Consider the following 23,323-nt stretch of genomic DNA (forward strand, 5'->3'; position numbering starts at 1 on the left):
AGCGGCGCAATAATTTCTGTCCAACTTTTTATGAAATTTTATTTCAAAAACTAAGTTAAAATCTTCATTGATAAACTAATCTAAAAGTTCCAATTTTGTGTTTAACTTTAAAAATTTAAGAAGTAAACTGGATCGATGTGCTGATGCTTGAATAATGACTTTATTGAAATTGGATAAAGTTTTTTGTTTTTAATATTTGCAGGAAAGTTGTATGTCTCACAACTTTCATAATTGCAGTTGAATCGAATACGCGTAATAGTGTCATAGCAAATTTATACAATTCATTTAATAGATTTTTTTATTTTGGGTTGATCTTAAAAATGGTTTATTGATGAGAAATAACAATGACTTGATTTATTTCTTTACAATTTTTGCGATTTGTTTCATTTTGTTACAAGTCAAATTGAAACCAAGTGGAGCTCTTCTATTCTTCGGTGAGGAATCCGTCCGTGTATCAAGTTATCATGTTCTCGTTTACTGATAGGTATTATTTAAAACCTTTCCTTTCCCAAGTGTTTTTATTGCCCAATTCAGTTTGTATGCTTCGGTATATTATACCTTGGTATAATAGGACTATGAATAAGTTCGTGCGGTTTTTTTTCGAAATTTGAAACTTTATTGACGTAAAATGGTTACAAATTTAATATTCAAAATATTGTCCATCGCTTACTACTACTTTTTCCCATCTTTCTGGCAATTCACGGATTCCCTTTGTGAAAAATTCGGTCGGTTTTGCCGCAATCCACGAATCGATCCATTTTTTGACTTCATCGTAATTACGGAAGTGCTGGTCAGCCAGGCCATGTTGCATCGATCGGAAGAGATAGTAATCGGATGGCGCAAGGTCTGGACTATACGGCGGGTGGGGTAGGACATCCCATTTGAGCGTTTCTAAGTATGTTTTGACCACTTGTGCAACATGTGGCCGAGCATTGTCATGTTGCAAAATAACTTTGTCGTGTCTATCGGCGTATTGCGGCCGTTTTTCTCGCAGTGCTCGGCTCAAACGCATCAATTGTCGTCGGTAGACATCCCCCGTAATCGTTTCATTCGGTTTCAGTAGCTCATAATACACAACACCCAGCTGGTCCCACCAGATACACAGCATAACCTTCAGGCCATGAATATTCTGCGCCGACGTCGATGTTGAAGCATGGCCAGGGTATCCATACGTTGCCCGACGTTTTGGATTGTCGTAATGGACCCACTTTTCATCGCCAGTCACAATTCGATGCAAAAAACCCTTTCTTTTGTGCCGTCGAAGCAGTTGTTCGCATGCCATAAAACGGCGTTCAACGTCTCTTGGCTTCAATTCATACGGCACCCAATGGCCTACCTTTCGGATCATTCCCATGGCTTTTAAACGTTTGGAAATGGTTGATTGATCAACTCCCAAAGTTTTTGCAACCTCTTCTTGCGTTTGAGCCGGATCTTGATCGAGCAATTCCTCCAATTCGGTATCCATGAACTTTGGCGGCGCACCCTCGCGTTCTTCGTCTTCCAAGCCAAAATCACCACTTTTAAAGCGTGCAAACCACTTCTGGCACGTTCGCTCAGATAGAGCATGCTCACCATAAACTTCCACCAAGATACGATGACTTTCGGCAGCTTTTTTCTTCATATTAAAATAATGAAGAAGAATTCCCCGCAAAAACACATTATTTGGCACGAAATTCGACATTTTCAAGTGTGGTAAAAATATTGTTGTTTACGCTTCAAATAAAAAACTTATACTGACGTTTGTGCCTTACGACAGTAGCTCTCCAATGAATGTTTGGAAATGTGGATCGATGGAATAATAATCAAGTTACGCCATCTGTTGTAAAACCGCACGAACTTATAAATAGACCTATTAATTATTTCTTTTTTATAAAAAAATATCGTTTATACTACAGCAAAATCCACATAACTTAAAGTTTCAACCTATTTACAAAATTTAAAAGAAATCAAGCAATTTTGAGCTTAGGTTTTTATTGCCTCCTGCTCCTTTGAAATCTTAATAAAACGGTAAAAAGTGCAAAATTCTGCGCTTTTATTTTTATGAGTTGTTGAAAATATTGCACAAAAATTCTCTTTTTTTAATAAATATGGTTTTTTTATAAACTTTTTACATGCATATATTTTACACATTTCATGCATTTTTCGGTATATATTTTGCCTATTCAATTTGAATAAAAATCCGAAGCCCAGTTATTACTAACCATGAGTGAAATTTGCTCACTTGCTCTTTTTTCTGCTAAAACAAAGTTTCGCATGTTTTAAGGATTTAATAGATTTAACATTACTTTAACGAAATCTGTCTGGTTTTTTAATTTCAATTTCAAAACGTCTGTTTTGAGAGGAGCTCCCGGAGATCAGCTGTAGCGCCTTTCAAAATAAATATTTTTACAAATACTAAGATAACATAATATGTGTACAAATTTTTAGATCAATAAATTTAAAAGTTTTCTCAGAGAAAATTCTGGAAAATTCGCTTTCGGTCTTCTAACTGCAAATAGCCCCTTATTACATGCCCAGTCATACAATTTTTAATTAAATAATTTTTCCATTTAATAACTTTAAATACACAAAAACATTTATATCCTATATAAAAACTATAATAGATGAGTGAATATATTTGACGTAGATTAGTATTCTAGAGTTAGTCTTTAGTTATTTAATTCATGTACCGGGTACTCAATAATACATAATGCGTACAATATGTATAAATACTTATTATCGGTTCAAGTTCTCGCTATCAGTTTATTGATAATACTCGTTTTACTAACTCTGTACTCGGCTTGCTTGGTTACCGTTTTCATCCCCACCACTAACTGAGGTGAGTTAATACATTCAAAGCTTCCTCTAAAGTCATTTCGTTTACTGACGGGTGCTACGATTTAATATTCTCCTAATGCTTTATCTTTTGCCCGGATTCGTTAGTAGACAGACGGACGGTTGGCACCAGATAGTGTATATGTAAAAATCGGTTTAATAAATTTAATAAACAGCAATTGAAAGAAGCAATAGAAAGCTAACCTGAAGTGGATGATAGTCGAACAACGAATATCCACGATCGCTTTGAGACGTGTCTCAACAAATGTGTATAATCAATCAAAGAATTCATGTGTCTCCAGAGGAATTGTGTTAAGTGTATAAAAAAATGTTGGTCATAAATGATCAGAGCTGTGTGTTTAGACGGTTTGTTGGCAAGATCACCTCTGGAGAAATAGTTATTAAGCTCATACTTTCAACTTGACAAATATCTTAACAGCATATCTGAATAACACCATAAGTTAACTTTTATGTGAAATCCGGAGAGAAACGACGAGTGATCGTGCATAATTACAGTCTAATAAAAATTTAAATAGAATTAAAGATGGCCGCTGAAATGTCGGGCAAGTTGTGGAAATGTTAAAAGAACCAAGTAACTACACTTTATGTATACCTGTGAACAAGAAAACAAAACAAAATCATATAATGACGGTATCTATAGCAAAAAATGTTAAAAGAAAATTCGCTCTTTAGCAAATATGATAAAGGCGAAAACAAGTAATCAGCAACAGTACTAGAAAGTACTCAGCAGCTTAAGCACACGTGGTTATGTGTGTATTGGTGCCGCATACGAGTACTTTATATAGCATTATGATAAACAAGTGTTCAATTCAACAAGACATTCAAATCGATTTTATTGGTATTAATTGCCGATTGCCAGCGGCCGAGTTTGAAGATCCGTTTAATTAAGGGGCCAAACAAATAGCGATTCAAAGAAAGAAGAATAAAATGAAAAAATATATTGCACAACATTATAGTTTGATCGAAGCTCACCAACTCACCATAAGTTGTCAGCAATTCATTTACTCACATCAGTCAACGAATAAAACTTATATTTGTCACTGATTTTATTGTAATCGGCCGAAAACTAAGTTCAAAGAGGGTCATGGCTGAGTCCGGCATAAACATGGATTTCGATCTTGAGTATTTTCCCATCGAAGACTTAGATTTGCTTTCAACTGAAATCCAAGTTGCCGGGAGAACGGATAATGTAGAATTCTATGAATTAAAGGCTGCGACCCGCACAGTACGATTTGATGATATGTAAGAACCCTTTGTTAAATTTTTGTTATACGCTATTTTTAATTATTTCTATAAATACATACATAATTTTAGGGTTTATTGTTTACTTTAATTACCTAGCATTTATTTCTGTGTATTTTTGAACTTCTTGTGAGAACTTTTATTCTCGGTGCATGGACAATAGAAATATTTTTTATTTGAAGGAATATATGTAAGCGCGTTCCGGTGACAGAAACTGATTCATGCTATAAAATATAAACCTAACATTATTAATTTCCTTAATAATCAAGTGGTAAAAAAACATAAATTTTCTATATTCAATAAGTTTCAGCACATCTTCATTATTTAAATTGATTTCAATTTCTTTTGCCCGTATATTTTGACTATAAATATAATATATCTTCCGTATTGCTTTCTGTATTGCTGACAATAAATATATCTTCCAAACCCCTCCACCAATTTATGGGGGGCGTCTTGACGTTTTTTCGCAAATGGGGGCCACAGTTGCACGCCGCCTCTGAACCGCATATGTTTAGAAAACAATCAAAGGCTGCCATTGCCTATCACTTTGGTGTTTCGTGTGCGTAGTGGGTTTCGAACCCGGAATGATAGGCACACATCAACCCGTTTGGCTAAGGCTGCGCCGTAAAATATAATATAATATAATATAGTTCAACCTATCTTATGTGAAATTTTTCTTTTAGAAAAACTTATTTACGTTTTTGTTTACCTTTATTTACGTATTTAATAATACTCGTATCTTTCCTCTGCTAATCATGTAAAGAAATTTTGCAGGTGTTCATTTCGAAATAGTGCAAATTATGGCTTCGAAATGATCTGCTTCTGTGGGCCGAATAGTTAATACATATTAACGGTATTTTTTTCGACTTTGAAAAATCTTTGAAAATATTGCCACAGCAAAGAAATTCTCTGAGTATTCTTAGGTAGAAACTATCTAATTTCAGATAGATATACGAAAAAATACTAATATATCTAAGAGTAATATGGAAACATTGAGAAAATGAAACGCATTGCGATAAAAATATAGCATAAGCAACCGTCATAACAATGATATGTTCAGTGCTATATAATATTGTATAACATGATAAAATATAATATAATATAGCAAAAGCTAACTTGCAAAAGGCGTCAGAGCAAATCGAAAAGCTTTTCACCTCATAACCACCCTGCGTATGGGTATGACTCAAGTTAATATCATAATAACGATCTCTTTTATTTAAGGTGCTCACACATTACCCCAAAAATATTGGTAAGGGGCTAGTCGTATATAAGAAGTAAGCATAAGCATGCCTGTGTAAATATTTATTTATATTTATCAGATAGATATGATCAGGTATAAATATCACTGTACAAAAGCTTTTAAATTGTTTCTGAACATGCGCATATATTACGATTCTTCCCTTCGCGAATATAGGGTTGTTATAACTTAAATTAAAAAAAAAAATACGATAATGTGAAGACACTTTTTAAATATTCATGTGCCAGTACGTATATTAATTAATGAATATACACAGAGTGCTTGAATGATTCAATGAAAACTCTTTAAAACATTTTTGGAAATTAATATTTTCTGAAATATAACATTTGATATCGCTTAGTCAAACAAGAACATTTGCTAATTGCCCTGTTTTGTAATTTGCAAAGCTCTTTTTTAAATAGAATATCTGAATAATATTCGAAATATCGAATCTCTCTCTTCGAAAGTTGCCGCTATGAAAACGTATTGGCTACTCTCCATAATACAAGATCAAGGTCCGTTTTCCTTTTTGGTCATATTCTCTACTACACAGTGAAAGAAAAAATTTACCTCTTAGATCTTGAATATATATTAGCAAAGTGATAAAAAAATGTTGTCTAGCGTAACATTGTAAATAAAATTGTGAAAATGTGCTTCCTATAGTTTATTAAAAATATGGAAATTAAATAAGATGAATAAGAATTACATATGTGAAAATGAGTTTAGTGAAAGTGATTTCATTGATTTCCGCTCTCTTGAACATTGCGGATAAATTCGGGATCTAAGAAATTAAATCAGTGCATTGTAAATAAATTACGTATTTGTGTATCACAAGATATGTATACATTTTAATATATGTGCATATGTACTTATGAAAATACTCATTGCGAATTTAGACATACAAATGATTATACTAATAAATATCAATATGCTGGACAATAGCTATCCCTTTTAGCACGTGTGCTATGAAATATTTATTGGAGATTAAATCTTTTCTTAATCTAAAATGTTTTCATATTGGGGAAAGAAGATCATAAACCAAGAAAATGGAAACATAAATTTCAACCATAACCACAGCTACAAAGATAACTTTGAAAAAAAAAGTATCTCTATAACCGCGAAAACCCTCCGAGGAGGAGACAATATTGAACGCCAAGCAGCATCTGCCCCACAGATAAGCATTGTGCAATCCCCTTCGCAACTAACTTCAAACAGCGGAAACAACAGCGCCAGCCAAAATAGTTGTTTTAGTGGAGAAACAATGTCACCGAAAAATGTATTTCAACCATCACAAGAAAATTTAACGGAGTTTCAGGAATTTCTACAGCGAGTACAGACTCTACAAATGTCTGCTGCAAATGCTTCTAAGGATATCGAATTAAGATATCAGCCACATCCGAAACTGGATTCTGGTCCAAACGAAAGTGAACAAATGCAGCCAACAGAAGACATAATCAAAGTTGATCCCCTGTTCGGAATTGAGGTTGGCATTGAACCTTCGGCTTTGATGGATTTCGATGAGTGCGATAACGAAATTGTGCAAACAAACATTGTTGATTCCCAAATAGAAGAAACATTGCAGCAGAGGCAACATGTTTCTTCTAACTCCTTCTCAGCGCTGAGTACTAGATCTACCACGAAAACAAGTGAATCTGATGGTAATATCCGAGTAACTGTAGGCATCGACAAAGACTTAGAAATGATACTGGAAATGGATCCAAGCATAGTAGACTTGGGCGACGTTGCTGTTACGGAGCCGGTTGAGCCAAGAGTTATCGGCTTACCGCCATCAACAGGCGGGTGCGTAAATAAAAAGCTGAGCATCTCAGTGATAATAAGATATTAGAATTACTTATGTTCATACTTATTTCTTAAGCAAATTCAAATTTTTACATGAACGCATAATTAGAAAAAGAGTCATAACGTAGGTAAATTACTTTGTAAACCTTAATTTGAACATGATGAAATGTTATATTTTTGTTGTTTGCTTAAATTACGTTTTCTGTCCAGCGATTTCATATTACAATATAATATATACCTAACTAAATATAGTATATATATAAATCAGCTATGTTCAAAATGAATTCCAAAGTCGAGTATATTTTGCTTTAAGGTTTATACAATACGATTTTCTTTTATCCTTTCAGTCCTACATTCAAGACAGCTGTTCCAAAATCTCGTACACAACTCAAGCAACAGTTGCAGCGCGAACAACAGCAACAAGAGTTGGAGCGGCGTGAAGCAGAGAAAAGAGCCGTTGCCGAAGCTGAAGCCGCTGCTCTCCAAGAGCAAGTAGAGTCTTATATAACACAACAGATTCCAAATCAACATCAAAACCAGCAGCTGCATTCAACAATAACAAACCCCCAGCATGTAATGGGTTATAACAACAGTGTGGGGTATAGGCCAGCTTCTAATAGCTTTGGAACACCTTTTAATGAAGTGCAAATGAACCAACAAAACTATTTGGCTCAACCACAATCAGTCACATCTTCTGGTGCAAGTTCTAGTCCAGTTATGCTAAAGGGGCCGTTGCAAAGTATCGGTGTGGATGTGCCAAAACAGGTTTTGCAGGTAAGTGCAAAATGATGCAAGTCAGCCATTTTAGGACAACATAAAACTTGCCATTATAAATACCTTCGTGAGAAAGATTCAGATCTCCACTCCTCATACATATATATTATATATGTCGCTTAACATATTTTGAAATTTTTTAGGTGCGTACAGTGTTGGAAAATCCTACCCGTTATCATGTCATACAAAAGCAAAAAAATCAAGTTCGACAATATCTAAGCGAATCTTTTAAGAATGAATGGGAGGTAAGTTGTATAGCTGAATACTAAAAACATATGGACTTAACTTAATAACAATTTGCTTTTTTATAGAATAAAAATGCACTCAACTCACCAACGATACAAAATATAAGCCATGATTCCAATCTTAACAAATCAGATTTTATAGAAACCAACGGAAGAGGAGAACTAAATGCCGCAAATTCCCCTCAGTTGGGGCTCACTCCGAGCAGTTCTACTCCCATGCTAGATGATCCTATGCAGTTATCACCCTCTCCTTTTGGTATGAATGGCGGAAGCAGTAGTGTGGCAACTAGTAGCAACTGTCCGTTCTTTCTTCCTAACGATCAAAATTCAGTCAAAAGTTTTGGAGCCGATAGTGCATATAAGAACTCAATTGGAGGTAACTCCTCAAGTTTAACAGGTGGAAAAAGTTGCGTTCTCAGTGGAGCAAATACATTATCTCTTGGTGGGCGTTCGTCTGGGCCAGTAAATTCTCTGAGGACTACGAATTGTTCTAATGTATCTACAGCCAGTCCCGTGCAGTCGGCGCCCATGTCTCCTTTGAGTTCAGTGGCAACTAGTGCATCCGAAGTGAGTATATATTTATCTTTGTTATTGTATATACCGATGTGTGTATTTGTGTTATTTCCCATAAATCATAACATTTCTAAACTCGTTTGTAGGTAAGTACTTAATATTATATCTCTTATGAGAATCCTAAACCGCACGTATTACCCGCTAAAATTTTCGAATTGAACCGTGTTTCTTCAAAATAAATTTGAACTATTTTCAAGCGATGCTTCATGCCGAATCACCAAGCCAAACTAACCTCGAAGCAACCGAGAACTGCCATGAATGTTTATCTATTTCGTAATTTAATGCAGTTATCCCATTAGTGGACTTAGAAAAATTATTTTAATTTATGTATGCTTATATGCACTCAATTCTATTGCCCAAAAATGTTGTAAGGAAATTTCAGCGAAAGCAGAAGTGAAAAATCTCTCTAAGAAGTGAAAAATTTCACATACTTTTGTCGCAGGCGAAGTTGTTTGGTGTTCAGTTTTTACTATTCAAAAAATGAGTCTGGTTAATAGATATTTATAGTTCGCATTAGCAGTAAATTTTTCTTACGTGCGTATTTTGATAATGGCGATAATACTTTTTTTGTGGTAAGAAATAATTACTGTCTAACTGATATCTTTTGCAATTGAACCATTTTTTGAAAGGAATTACTTGTATGTGTGTTGAACAAAGATAATAATAAATATTTAGCTATTGTGATATTTTACATTTGTTACATGTGTATGTATGCACAAATAAGGGTTATGCTTATGATTACATTATTTTATAATTTAACAATTGTCATGTACATATGTATACATATGTATATAGATATGTTTATACATATACTATTTAAAGACATTTTATCTTAAGAATGTATATGTATATAATAAACCAATGATTTTTGGAAAATAATGAGATAACACCTCCCAATACTAAATATAAGATTCTTCTAAAACAAAGGTGATATATATTACAGTGAAAGGAACTGTCAAAATTTGTATGAATGATAATCTTACACTTATGCCACATGTGCAAGTAGCTAATACGTATCTCATTCAACAGCTTGTAAAAGGCTGTCGCAGCTGTCAAGAGCAAGTTCACTTCAAAAATGTTTTCAAAGGCAAAGGTTACTGCCACAATCACTGTTCTCCTATTAGAATATTTATTGCCAAATACGAAAATAGTAATGTATTGGTAAACAATTGTGAATGTATTGAGCATTTAGAACATGCACTTTCACGCGTGGCTAGGAGGTTAAAAGAAGTAAGTTTTAACATCGGCCAATACTCTTCATTTTATACAAAAAAATCGAACTTTATACATATATTTTTATATAGGAGTATATTATTAATTTTACATTAATATAGTTTTAACAACCCTTTGGAATTGGTATACCTACTTGAGTTGATTCGATTTTACTGAACCATATATATTAATTTGCTGAAAGTTAGTAGTTGTTTTACGGGTAAAGGTGCATTTATGCAAACAATTCATCTCTACTTATTCTCTTGCAACACTACTCACCACATAGATATATGTACCATATGTCCGTTAATATATATATAGTATATTATATACAGTCGCTCAAGGGTTTAATAGAACAGTATGTATTTATATAGTACTCCAGTACTAAATTTACTGCAAAACATTTAATTGAAGAAGTATATTTAAAATACATTTATCAATAACAAAGAATTGTATTAAAAAACAAAACGGAATAACAGTAAAAACTTCAGATAATAGAGCACATAAGTAATAAAAAAAATTTAAAAGTGGGAAGAGAGTAATTGATTTTTAATATTTAGCAGGGAGTCCTTTTTGTTGTGTAATAGCCACTTGACTTTGCCTCTAATAATTTACGACCGGAAATTTCTTCGATTCTTCTAAATAAAATTTTCAAATAAAAAATAGTTTAAAAAAACTAAAAAACACGCTTTTATTGCTAATCGAACTAAAAAGTAGAAAATAAATTTTAATGATAAAGAGACCTATAATGAAGTAATAGCAAACCGAACGATCAGTCACAGTCAACTACCTCAGAACAGAATTATAACAAAAATTAAGATACAAATAGAATAATTCAAATTAAAGTTAAAAGCGTGGGATTTGACTATGACTGATCGTTCGATTTGCTATTACTTCATTATAGGTCTCTTTGTCATTAAAATTTATTTTCTACTTTTTAGTTCGATTAGCAATAAAAGCGTGTTTTTTAGTTTTTTTAAACTATCTTTTATTTTCTACTTTTTAGTTCGATTAGCAAAAAAGCGTGTTTTTTAGTTGTTTTTTTTTTTAACTATTTTTTATTATGAATGAAAATTATTGTTATCATTGCAGTCAGTGAATTAATGATTCGATATATTCGTGTTATATTTAATTCCTTTCTTATCGACTGTGAGTCTAAAGCTATGCAGTTACCGGCCGTGATAAAGAAGTAATCGGGATGAAGAACTTATTTCGTGGAGGGAGCCTGAGAAACGGCTACCCCACTCCTGAAACGGAGAGGTAACAACAAAATATACTGACATAATCAATATGTTACATACTTTTTCCCATATACATAGATCATTGATTGAAGGTCGAGCCTTGTTTTTCTGAATGAAAATTATTGTTTTCATGTAGTCAGTGATTTATAGTCCGATTTAATTGTGTTATATTTAATTCTTCTACATGTCCAAAGAAAGGCCAGCATTGGCCTTGACACAGAATAGATACTCTCAGCACAGAAAAAGGAGACCGTGGATTATATTGACACAATCAAAACGAGATGTAAAGTTCCAGTTTGGTTTTTTTAGTTAATTTTTGTTGTGAATTGTGCTTTAATCGATAAAATTTTATAAATGAAATTATGTTAATGATAAATTCCTTCTTTACTTGCCAAAATTTTGTTCCGTAAAATAATTTCAAAATTTATGTTTTGATTATTTTATTGTAATTAACAAAATTACATCTTATATGAAAATTATTTCATCTTATATGAACATTGAATAGAGTAAATTTGCGTGTATGAGACTTGTAGTACCTACGCATGTGTAAAGACTATACAAAGTGAGAATGCAACTATTCTGAAAACGCTTTAGCCTTCTATTCGTACTGCAGTGCCGCAGAGAACGTTAAATATAGAGAATTCTCACGAGCTACGAATAGTGTGAATTGTCAAAAATGAAGTGAAACCGCGAACACTATTTCACCTCGCTCAACTCGAAGGCGGGGAAGTTCTTAACAGACCTGATTACAGTGAATTATGTACAAGTACATTGGCTCTGCTCAGTTTTTGGTTTCTGTATGAAATCAAACTGACAAATGCCGACGGCATTTTGCAAGGCTTGTGCATTTTTATGTTCCCTTGATAAACGAAAATTTATTCAATTTATATTTTCAAACAAATACAACCAAATAAAGATTTAAAATCCAAGATTTAAAATCAAAGTAACATTAATGCACACATTTTGTTGTGTGCGTTTTAGTAAATTTGATGAAAATTTTTACTAATTTTTCGAGTCGAAATAAATTTTAGACAAAAATTCGAAGAGCATATTGGTATATTGATGAATATATGTATATGTATATCAATATATGTACAATATATATACATATATTTTGTTAGTTATATTTGAGAAAAAGTTCAATTGCATCTTCAATTCTTATAGTGTTAGAAATGTATGTATGTGCACACGCACTGCAGCAACAATGACCTACCTCACGACGCATTGCCTTATCATATTTATGTGCATTTGAATATGCATTTTTTGGTCCTGTGCCAAACGAAAGTTTTTTAAATTTACATATGTATATTACAAGGAATAATTCATATATGTATGCATTTTATAGATAGTACAAAACTTTGAAATTTAAAATAAATAAAAGAAAACTTCAAAGAAACGTATTTGCATACATATATGGGACAACTAAGTTCTATTGCATCTTTAATAAATATAGTGTTGCACGCACATGTATGCACTGAAGCAACATGACCTACCTCACGAGCATCGCCTTATCATATTTCATCCCATAATTAGGGTGTAAATATTCGAATGATCGAATTCCTGCAAATGCTAAAACAACAATTTTTCATTTTACAACCAAATTCACCTTACTTTTTGCCCACAGTAAAAAAAGAAAATATTAATCCTGGCAATCCTAATAAGGATAATGGAAAACTTTTATCAAATTATTGCATTGTCATCGGTCCTTGATAGGTGTGCAAAACTCCAAGTCGATCAGATTTTTAGAAGCCAGTGAAAATTAAGCTTAAATATTCCGTTACATACATGCAACCCGAGCTAATAAAAGTGTGTTAATAATTATGCCCACTTGACATGCATATATTCAACATAATTTTTAAATTTGCAACCAATAAAAATATTGTATTTCAGTGACAATGAAAAAAATATATGGTCTGAACGCTACTATATATATATACATATATTATAGGCGCGTACATCCTTTTTGGGTGTTTGGCCGAGCTCCTCCTCCTATTTGTGGTGTGCGTTTTGATGTTGTTCCACAAATGGAGGGACCTACAGTTTTAAGCCGACTCCGAACGGCAGACATTTTTATGAGGAGCTTTTTCATGGCAGAAATACACTCGGAGGTTTGCCATTGCCTGCCGAGGGGCGACCGCTATTAGAAAAAATGTACAAACACATTAGACATTATTAGAAAGTGACGTTTTTATTAATTCAATGTGAACGATTTTCACTAGATCGATAGTGGGACTCATAAACTAACTAATGATAATAATAATAGCAGCAATAATCATAATAACAATAACATTATAATAACATAAACCCCGAACTTGTGCTCTCAAAATTAAGTCACTTCAGTTTTTTACAATATTCCCGATATTATTCAAGAAAATTTTTTTTCGCGTATTTTTTATAAAAATATACATAATTCAGTATTTAGTGAAGTAAATTACGATCTGAAAAATGCAAGCGGTAAGGAGAGTTTTATATTACTAGAAAATGCGTCTTGATATATACCTTAATTGTTTTCGGAACTTTACACGATAAAAACGTACATAAAAACGTAAACATATAAAACTGTTCGCATATTGCTTCATACAAATTTTAAGCGCAGACGCATATGCGCGTAAAAAATACAGCTATAATTACTTCTCAACACTGGTGTCATCTGTTGGGTCTGTTAGTTAAATTTGTGAACAAAAAATTAAACATAATGAGTAGTCCCGAATCTTTGGTAAATATAATTATCTAATTCTAAATAAATTCTTTGATATATTAGTTAAGTATACTCTGAAATATAAATCTTATTTAATTTTATAATTTTATTAAAAAAAAAGCCATGCAAAGCGATTTTAGTTAGTTGCTCCATTTTTAGAGCGTTATCGGAAGTTAAAACCTTTACGTAAATAATCCTACAAATTTCTTATTCTTCATGTACCTAAGTATTTATTTTATTTTATGTAAATTGGGGTTGGCGCCGCTGTAGCCGAATGGGTTGGTGCGTGATTACCATTCGGAATTCACAGGAGAACGTTGGTTCGAATCTCGGTGAAACACCAAAACTAAGAAAAACATTTTTTCTAATAGCGGTCGCCCCTCGGCAGGCAATGGCAAACCTCCGAGTGTATTTCTGCCATCAAAAAGCTCCTCATAAAAATATTAGCCGTCCGGAGTGGGCTTGAAACTGTAGGTCCCTCCATTTGTGGAACAACATCAAGACGCACACCACAAATAGGAGGAGGAACTCGGCCAAACACCCAAAAAGCCAATTATATATATATACATAAATTAGAGTGCGTTATTTCATGAATTAATTAAACAAATATTGAATACATAATAGAAATGAATTAAACAAAAAATGGTTATATCATTAGAGCCATGTTGATAGACTTCGGTATTTGACATGCCGGGATTGAAGTTACTATCCATTGAGAAACGTAAACACACCTCGTAAGAGAAACGAAATGAAAAATGAATCGAACACTCGACACGATTCGATTCAAACCTTAAAATCACCACGATCGTATACCAGCAGAGATAAGAAGCGCTTCGCTTTGCCAAGCGAACTTGATTACTCAGTAGGAATTCGAACTTCTACTTAACTGCTTTGCTCCAATTGGGGTATAGATTACGAAAGAATAAACTATAAATCTGCTTGTGTTCGTTTGGCTTATAACTTCATTTATTTAATTTAAAAATTAAGACCATAGAAGATGTTAAGTATTATATAAAACTAAAAAAATCCTGAATAATATGAAATAGAAAATTTGCTAATGAAATATTTCCGTCGATTTTAATTAAAAATTAAAAAAGTGTGAAACTGATGAATGTAATGAGCTCTTCACAATACAACAAAAACCAGTAATAACGCCGTATAAAGTGGAAACAACAAAATTTAAAAAAAATATTCAATCCTACTATATTTAAAGTGCGAGAACTGAGTTGAGCACTTATTGAGTGCTAATATTTGTATAAAACAAAAAATCATGAAAATTAGCACGGCAAAATAAAAAGAATCGAAATTTTTAAATGTATATTTATACATATAAGGAGAACAACTTAGTAGAAGCATCCAGAAGTGATCTGACGCAATGCTATTAGATCTTCACATACATTGAAAGCTAAGTAAAATTCAACTCTTAAAACTGACCAAAACGTAATTACGCTTAAACAATAAATAAAAAAATAAAGTAAATAAATATTTAAACACATAACCGGTACTTAATTGCTTACACAGTCATTCGTTCAAATCGGATCTCATTATATGACAGTATTCAACAATTTGCATCAAGATATTATATTTTAAGAATACATTGAAAATGTGCACTTGTTTGCATATTGAGACAAGTGTGGCAAATTAATATTGAAAATTCACTTGAGAGTAAACAGTGTATACTTGCAACTCTCACACAAATATTTCTTAACTGCATCAGACATATCAAAGTTATATCAATACGTAACAACAAGCAAATTAATTGCTACGGAATTGTGTTTACAATCCAACAGAAAGTAATTAACAAAAACAGGCTGGCGTTCAAAAAAAACTGCCCCAAGTTCGTGTAAATCTAATATAATAATACAAAAGTTCTTTACGAGGTTTACTAAAAGTCCGTCAAACTGTCGAAAAAACGCAGTAGGCCCACCCTACCCCCCAAAAAAATTCACAAAACTGCAAAAATGCCGGTCTTTAATGTTATAACCCGTCGGAAAACAAAGGTGAGTGCAAATAATCGAATAAAATCGTCATTTGAGTAGAGATGTTGCTTAGATATATTCTGGTACTTATTTTGCACATATTTATATACATAAATATATGCAGTATATATACATATATATATATATACAAATACATGATTGTATTGTACATCGATAGCTGTTTATCATGCCGATTGACTCGTCGCAACTGATTTCTATTGTAGCTTACTGTGCTTACTGAAGGGTCTGTAGAGGTTTGCGTTTGTGACATTTATTCGCAAAACTGGTTTCTACATACATACGTAAATACACTCTTTAACTTTTCTTGAAAAAAGGTACATAAACACTCATTTCTTAAATGACGATTTCATATTCATTTATACTTACGTACTTAAACTTTATTTGACATAACTACGAGTATTTATGGTTTTAAATGTGTAAAAATTGAGAACGAATATTGGTGCATGTATTATATTATGCTTTGAGGCGCGAAAGTTTTTAAATGCATGTGGTTTGATAATTATTGGTTAAACTCATACATTTAAATTGTACATATTTACATGTTTGCATACATATGCTCCCATTTGCGTATATATACACATGTAAGTAGAAGGTTATTGAGTTTGGTAATTTAATATTATTTCAGAGATGTGGATAGTCATAAATTGGGATTTACCCAGAATTATATGCAGTTGGACACGAGTTGGGTGTGTATATTGGGTCTGAAGACAAAACATCCATTATATCCAAAGTCTAGCAAAAATTAAAAATTTTGTCAATTCGAAAATATTTTTTATTTAGCTATGTATGTATGTATATACAGACACAAATTTTGTCTATACATATGTATATATACGCATGTGTATACTTATTTAAATTGAACGCAGTAGATACATATGTCGGTTTGCTTCCATCAAGCTGTATCTATCTAAGCACACATTTGTTTGAGAGTACATTCGCAGGGATCCTCAAATGCCTGACTTATTGTATATGAAATGTACTGGGCGTTTGAAATTGATTGAGTCGAAAATTGGTCACAATTAGATAAAACGTCGTTGTTAAAGTGCTGTGGCCAATTATTAATTAGCATCCAAACCGATCAGTATTTGCCTCCGGCACTACTTTGTTCTCTTTACTCAAAGTACTCAATTTATCATACATTTGAATATACTAAATACTTATACAATATATAAATAGGTTAAGGCCGGCCTATATTTTTGATGTTCTCATAAGTAGTTAATCACATCTTAGGCTATGAGTGTGAAAGTAATTGCCGAGAAGGAAATATTTTAAATTTGATATGATAAAATTCCTTCTAATATTTTAGAATGCATGTGTTCTCCGTTGTTCTTATTAGAAATAGAAGGTGTATCCAATTACTTCTGCTCTTACGATTGTGTAAAATAATTACTAAAAATATTTAATCTTATTTTTAATGTTACTTGGTTTCAAATTTTAACAAATTTTGTCCGAAGTAATATAAAGTAAAATACACTCTCGCAATGTAATAAAAATTCTTATCTTTAATTCCTTTCTTGAAGAGTCAACTGCAACTTTAGTGGGTTGATGTTTTTTAATGTAATCACTACTTGGCATATTTATCTGTCGCTCTTGATAAGATTATAAAAACCAATGCTGAAAGTGACAAAAGATAAAACTGGGCACAATATATAACTTTTTACATAATAAATGCGTCCATATGTAAACTTAATTAAAATTCAAATATGTATGTTATGCAATTAATGGTACTAAAAGGCTTGGTGCCATTAATTATACCCCAACCCTCTCACTTCATACATACGTAACACAGCCTGACATAGTTTTGAAAATGGAAACACATTTCAACGCCAACTGTAAGAAACCGTTAAAAAGATTTTTATTACTTAAGATATTCAATAATAAATTGACTGATAAATCACCAAAAACTTCAGTGATTAGTTTACTAACAATAAATTGTAACGAACAAAGCTTTAAGGAAGTACTTTCTGATCGATGACGCTCTTAAGTCTTTTTACTCATGGTTAATTGATAAACCACAACGCTGATAACAGAATAAATTTGAAATGATAAATATAAAAATTGACTGGAAACCTTTATGCGTCTGTAAAAGGTATTTATTGGTCGCTAGGTCTTTAGAACAGGCACTTGTAGATCTTTAAATTAAAACCTGTATAAATCATTTACATTAATAAAGGAAGAGCAAGCGGTTTGCTTTAAGTAATTTCTGAATTTTGTTAAAAAGCAGGAATATTTATTATAAAAATAAACACAAGAGTATCATAAATTTAAAACATGGCTAGTTAATGAACATCAGTGATATTATTTATGGCTAGAAGTAAAATCTGTTTTCTAGGTTCTTTTGCAGTTATTGTCAAAAACAAAAAAACTCTAGTAAGCGAATAAAACTGATATTTTATGGATATCGTAGAAAACAGATTTTTTCAAGTTATTTCAAAAGATCAATTTGTGAAGGTGAATTATAATAGGGTACTACGGTTCGGTAGAACAGTTTTATCGTGACGCCAAGAAAGGAATTGTTCTCTGTTATTATATTTTCACCATTTATCAAATTTAACTTATGCAAATGCTCCTAAAATTAATAATTAGACTTTTTTATTAATATTTATTTCATGCACAAAGTACTCTATTGGAAATATATAACACAATTGAAAATGTACAAGTATGTATTGTATCACTATCAGTTATTAAAATAATATAAATTATTTTATTGAAATTTAATTGTTTCTGGAGGGATACAGTTTTTGCAGCACTCAACACCGTATCAGTTGAATTAAGTACAAACGGTTGGCGTAAAATGACAATTATTATTGAGCGCGATTTCATAGATTTATCGTACAATTCGCGTTTCATTGACAAGCTTACACGCTTCGATGTATGAATCGCTCATTTCTGGCAAACTATAATCAACTAACCTTATCATTTGCTGTATCAGTTAACAGTGACAAACGGGTACAGTTGCGTATATATATATATCAGCGTTTGCGAGTCTGCAAATTTTTTGTTATGGTATTCACGCACATGATTTTCCTATTCACTATACAAGACATACATACATAAGCAAATTGTTTATATTATATTTAGTAAAATGTCGCATGCTTTTGATTCTTAAGTGGATAAGCATTAACGTGAAAGACTTTTATGCTTGTATTTGGATGCGCGTATTATGAACATTTGAATTATTTTCATTTTAAGCTGTATTAACGATTATATGATATTACCATGCAAGCATTATGCAATGTTTAGATCAAGTACTTTTATTCGATTGTGGAGTACAATTGATGGGAATTACCTCGTAATGGGTATTCCGAACGACAATTAAAATTTCTCGAAACTGCGTGCAACAGCTTTATTTTTATTTAGTATCAAGTGCTAGGAAGACTAATAAAACATTATATCTTGGCATATAAAACACAACGTTTTATTGAAATGAGTTAGATCTTTACACACATACATACCCATCCATATATTATTAGGTAATTGTGCGGATATAGTTTCTATGGCCCGTTTGGAATTTATTTAGAGTGTGTAGATAACTATGGTACATTTTATAATTTCTCTTCTATATGTACATACAAAAGAAGAATAAAGAAATTTATTGCGTTATAATAAATTTCTTTATTCTTCTTTATTTAAATTTTTTTTACAGTAGGGACACTAAAATGATTCCTAAAAACTCCGATACACGCAAACTTACTTTTGGATCGTAGATTACGGGTCTGTGTTCGGTTTTTCTGGACCGGGTAGTTCTGTCAAAATATTTCGTTTTAAGTCTGCATCGACTCCTAAACGTTTTATCGATCATTTACAATAGTTTTTGCGATGCTGATTACGAATCTCAATTATTACCTTCGCCATTGAGCATGAATAGCCCCACTATTTGTGCCTTGAAGCAACTTATTTTATTATGATCACAGGTATTGCAAAATTAAACGTTTCATCGTCTGATTTGTGCCCTATGAGAAATTGTTCCCCTCATACCAGGAATAAATATCTCGAGCGTCATACGTAATATCATACGTATGTATTGTATATAAATACATACAAACATACCAGGTTTATTCAATGCGTTTCCTTACCTTTTAGTTTGTATTCGGTTATTTCATTAACTGTGAACGACCATTTGGTCCTATTTTACTAACAACGTACAACGACCTGCCAGCGCAGGCATAACTGGAGCTAGGAGATCGGCAGAGGCACTTAATGTCATGCTCTATATGTTACCAATAGACTTGCAACTACGACTAACAGCAACCAATACCGTCTTTAGGATAAAAGAAGGTGGTTTTTGGAATGCTAGGACGTTTGGTCATAGTGTTGTCTTAAACAGTCTTGTCTTACTAGCAGCCCATCAGATTTTACTACCGCTACTCTAGACTTCAGAATAGAGTTTAAGGTAAAGTTCCCCCCGCGAAAGGAAGGGGATTTTAGTTCAGTGCTCAAAGGGAATACAACTGCCCTTTACACTGACGGATCCAAAATGGGTTGCGACGTCGACGCCGGTGTGTATTCGAATAACCACGAAATTCCAAGTCCTCCCGCCTGGGAAACTGGGATAGTGTTTTTCAAGCAGAAGTTCTGAGGATAAGAGGAGCTTGCGGAATGATTAAAAACCATCCGCAACAACTATCGGAAGTACGTAGTTTTTCAGATAGTCAAGCAGCCATCTTGGCTTTAAAGTCATCTATAACCAATTCAAAAACCGTCAGACAATGCAAAGAAGATCTTAATGCTTTAGCTCGCACGACAAACATCACTCTTATCTGGGTACCTGGCCATCCGAACATAGAAGGAAGCGAGAAAGCTGATGAATTGGCAAGACTGGTGACATTCTATAACGAATCAGAAGCAGTAGAAATAGGCTGTCGCCAAGAAGTGCGCAAAAGGCAGATCTTCTCTCTATTTTAGAAGCAGGCCGTTGTTAGGTGGACTTACACAGATACCTTCAAAATAACTAAACAAACGTTGCCCAATTTTAACAAATCCAAAACTGACGAATTGTTAAGAAAGCCACGGGCAGATATTTTCATAATTACGTCAACAATAACCGGTCACTGGCCTTTTGGAGACCATGCCAAGAAGATGGGGTGACCGTTCAACAATAAATATAGAAGCTGCAATCAAGAAGAATCTAGAGAAACAGTTTTACACCATCTATGTGCGTGCCCAATTCTGGGTGTTCTACATAGAATGCTAGGGGATTTTTCGATGGCCAGCTTGAAAGAAATTGCAGAAAAGAAAATTGACGACAAGAATATTCGACTAATAAAAAAGCAATGGTGCAGTCGGTCTGTGCTGTGTCGCTCAGACAACACCTACACCAACCATGATATTAATAATACATTACTATAACTCCGCTGGTAATAATATAAAAGATTTAATTACAGAAGTACTTTTCTTTTTAATGGAACCAAATCTTAAAAATTGACTTTTGAGAACTTGCTTTTATTGGGTGGCCCAGTTCGCTTTTACGATAAGATTTTTTAAGTAACATAAAAAAAACATATGTATTTAAAACCGCATTCAAATTATTAGATTTTGTCAAACTCTTTTTACCCTTCATTTCAACAAGTATAAGTTCAACGAAATTAAATTAATTAAGTTTTTTTCGAAATCGGAAAACTGGAATTAAAATTTGCGTATATGCGATGTTCCACAAACCAGCTTGCAACTACATAAGCATTGCACATGTATATGTACTTGTATAAGTACATACGAACATTTCAAACATTCAAATATTCTTAACATTTAAGCAGTGTCGAAAAGTATCAATTCGTTATACACAATTACGCGTATATACGGGTATGTATGTAAAAACAAAAAAAGCGGCCATACCTTACAATACATTTTTTTCATAATACATTTAAAAAAAGTTATCGCAGCAGCTACATAGTCTACTGTACATTGATATTATATTATGTATTGTACATAGTTTAAAAAAAATCAATCTATCATTTAAAACTCCGAAAGCTTCTTCAAATAGGGATTTGTGCACAGAAACCCGTTTAAACGTTTCACCAATTAAATTCAATGAAATTTTTTGTGTGCTCTAATTTCAATATTAGCTGTTTAAATATATCTAATGCTATTTGCTTTTCGCTTTTTTTAAAGGGTAGAATTATTTTGTACTATAGATAAACTCAATTTTACTATTGAAATTTTCATTAGAACAGGTAAATTATATTTGCCAGCATTCCCTAGTCCAAGAAGATATTTATATACACGAAATTAAGTGTTATTACCCTTTCGGTAGTGCGTTTAAGAAAAACATATTGTGGCATGGAAAAACGCATACCTACATACTGAATACAAACAAAGTCTTTCTTATTTTACAAACTTTTAAGCCAATTTCTAAGTTGTTAAATTAGAACCTCTTAGTGGCGGTTAACTAGATCATAAAAAGGTTGCTGTATACAGTGTGTAGGGACTAAAAAATTTAATGTTTAATGAAGATATCAATATTTAATATAACAAAACGTCATTATGCTAAACATATCTATTTGTTGACCGATCGTATAAATTCCAAACTACTTAGGGAAATATGATATTAATGTAAATGGAATAAATATCTTTGTGATGGCAGCTGTAAAGCCGATATGAGATTTTCTTCATCATATGTAATATATAATACATATGTAAGTGGGGTTTTTCGGATTTTAACAACTTCAACAAAAAACTGCGTACCCAGTAATCAAAAGCTATAAAAAGCAAAAAATTGTATATATCACTGATAGTTAGAAAGCAAAAATTCACCAAGACCGTGTTCTAAAAGTAAACGATTGTATAAAATCGCTACTGAAACCTCCGAGTGTATTTCTGCCATGAAAAAGCTCCTCATAAAAAATATGTGCCGCTGGCTTGAAACTGTAGGGCTCTCCATTTGTGGAACAACATCAAGACGCACACCACAAATAGGAGGAGGAGCTCGGCCAAACACCCAAAAAGGGTGTTCGCGCCAATTACACGTATGTGTATATACAATATGATTATAAATTTAATTTTTAAAGTAGGCGGATCCATGATTACTTTTTAGTAAACACATGTATTTGACAACGATTTAATAAAACTAGTCCAAACTTGGTACACAAATTGCTCTCCACCTCATTTAGATCCGACATAAATATTATTAAGATCGCAAAAAAGTCACGTTGTTAAGACTAAATTTCCGTCCGTTCGTCTGATATTACAAGCTATAAAAGTTCCATACTTGTTAATTGCACATGCCTACAAAATTGAAAATTTTTATATGATGTTGGTTTCCGATGCATTTTTGTGTGAGGTGCACGATTTTGTGCTAATAGAAAAACTTGGTTTTTAGTTTGGAAGTAGGGGTACTTTCCTTAAAAGCCTGTTAGGTACTTTAACCTATACTAAAATTAAGGTTTGAATTTTACACTATAATATTCATATATGTGGCCGCCGTAGCCGAATGGGTTGGCAGTGTCTCGTGGGTATTTCTGCCATGAAAA

At 32.7% G+C, this 23,323-nt stretch overlaps 1 protein-coding gene across 6 annotated transcripts in view; it reads left to right on the forward strand.

Moving 5' to 3' along the window:
* The first annotated feature begins 2,831 nt into the window (after positions 1 to 2,831).
* The window catches only part of LOC128861252 (LIM domain-containing protein A), a 31,296-nt gene continuing 10,804 nt past the window's right edge, over positions 2,832 to 23,323 (forward strand). Inside the window, exons 1-5 of one of the 6 annotated variants that reach the window (XM_054099239.1) lie at positions 2,832 to 3,180; positions 3,254 to 4,077; positions 7,462 to 7,888; positions 8,032 to 8,133; positions 8,200 to 8,700. In XM_054099239.1, the coding sequence (XP_053955214.1) occupies positions 3,920 to 4,077; positions 7,462 to 7,888; positions 8,032 to 8,133; positions 8,200 to 8,700 (1,188 nt within the window). In that variant the 5' untranslated portion in view covers positions 2,832 to 3,180; positions 3,254 to 3,919. Of the gene's footprint in view, positions 4,078 to 6,344; positions 7,115 to 7,461; positions 7,889 to 8,031; positions 8,134 to 8,199; positions 8,701 to 23,323 lie in introns of all 6 variants that reach the window. The other 5 variants (XM_054099241.1, XM_054099240.1, XM_054099236.1 and 2 more) reach the window with 5 other exon arrangements.

Source organism: Anastrepha ludens, chromosome 4 (assembly GCF_028408465.1).
Source record: "Anastrepha ludens isolate Willacy chromosome 4, idAnaLude1.1, whole genome shotgun sequence".
Classification (NCBI taxonomy): Eukaryota; Metazoa; Arthropoda; class Insecta; order Diptera; family Tephritidae; genus Anastrepha; species Anastrepha ludens.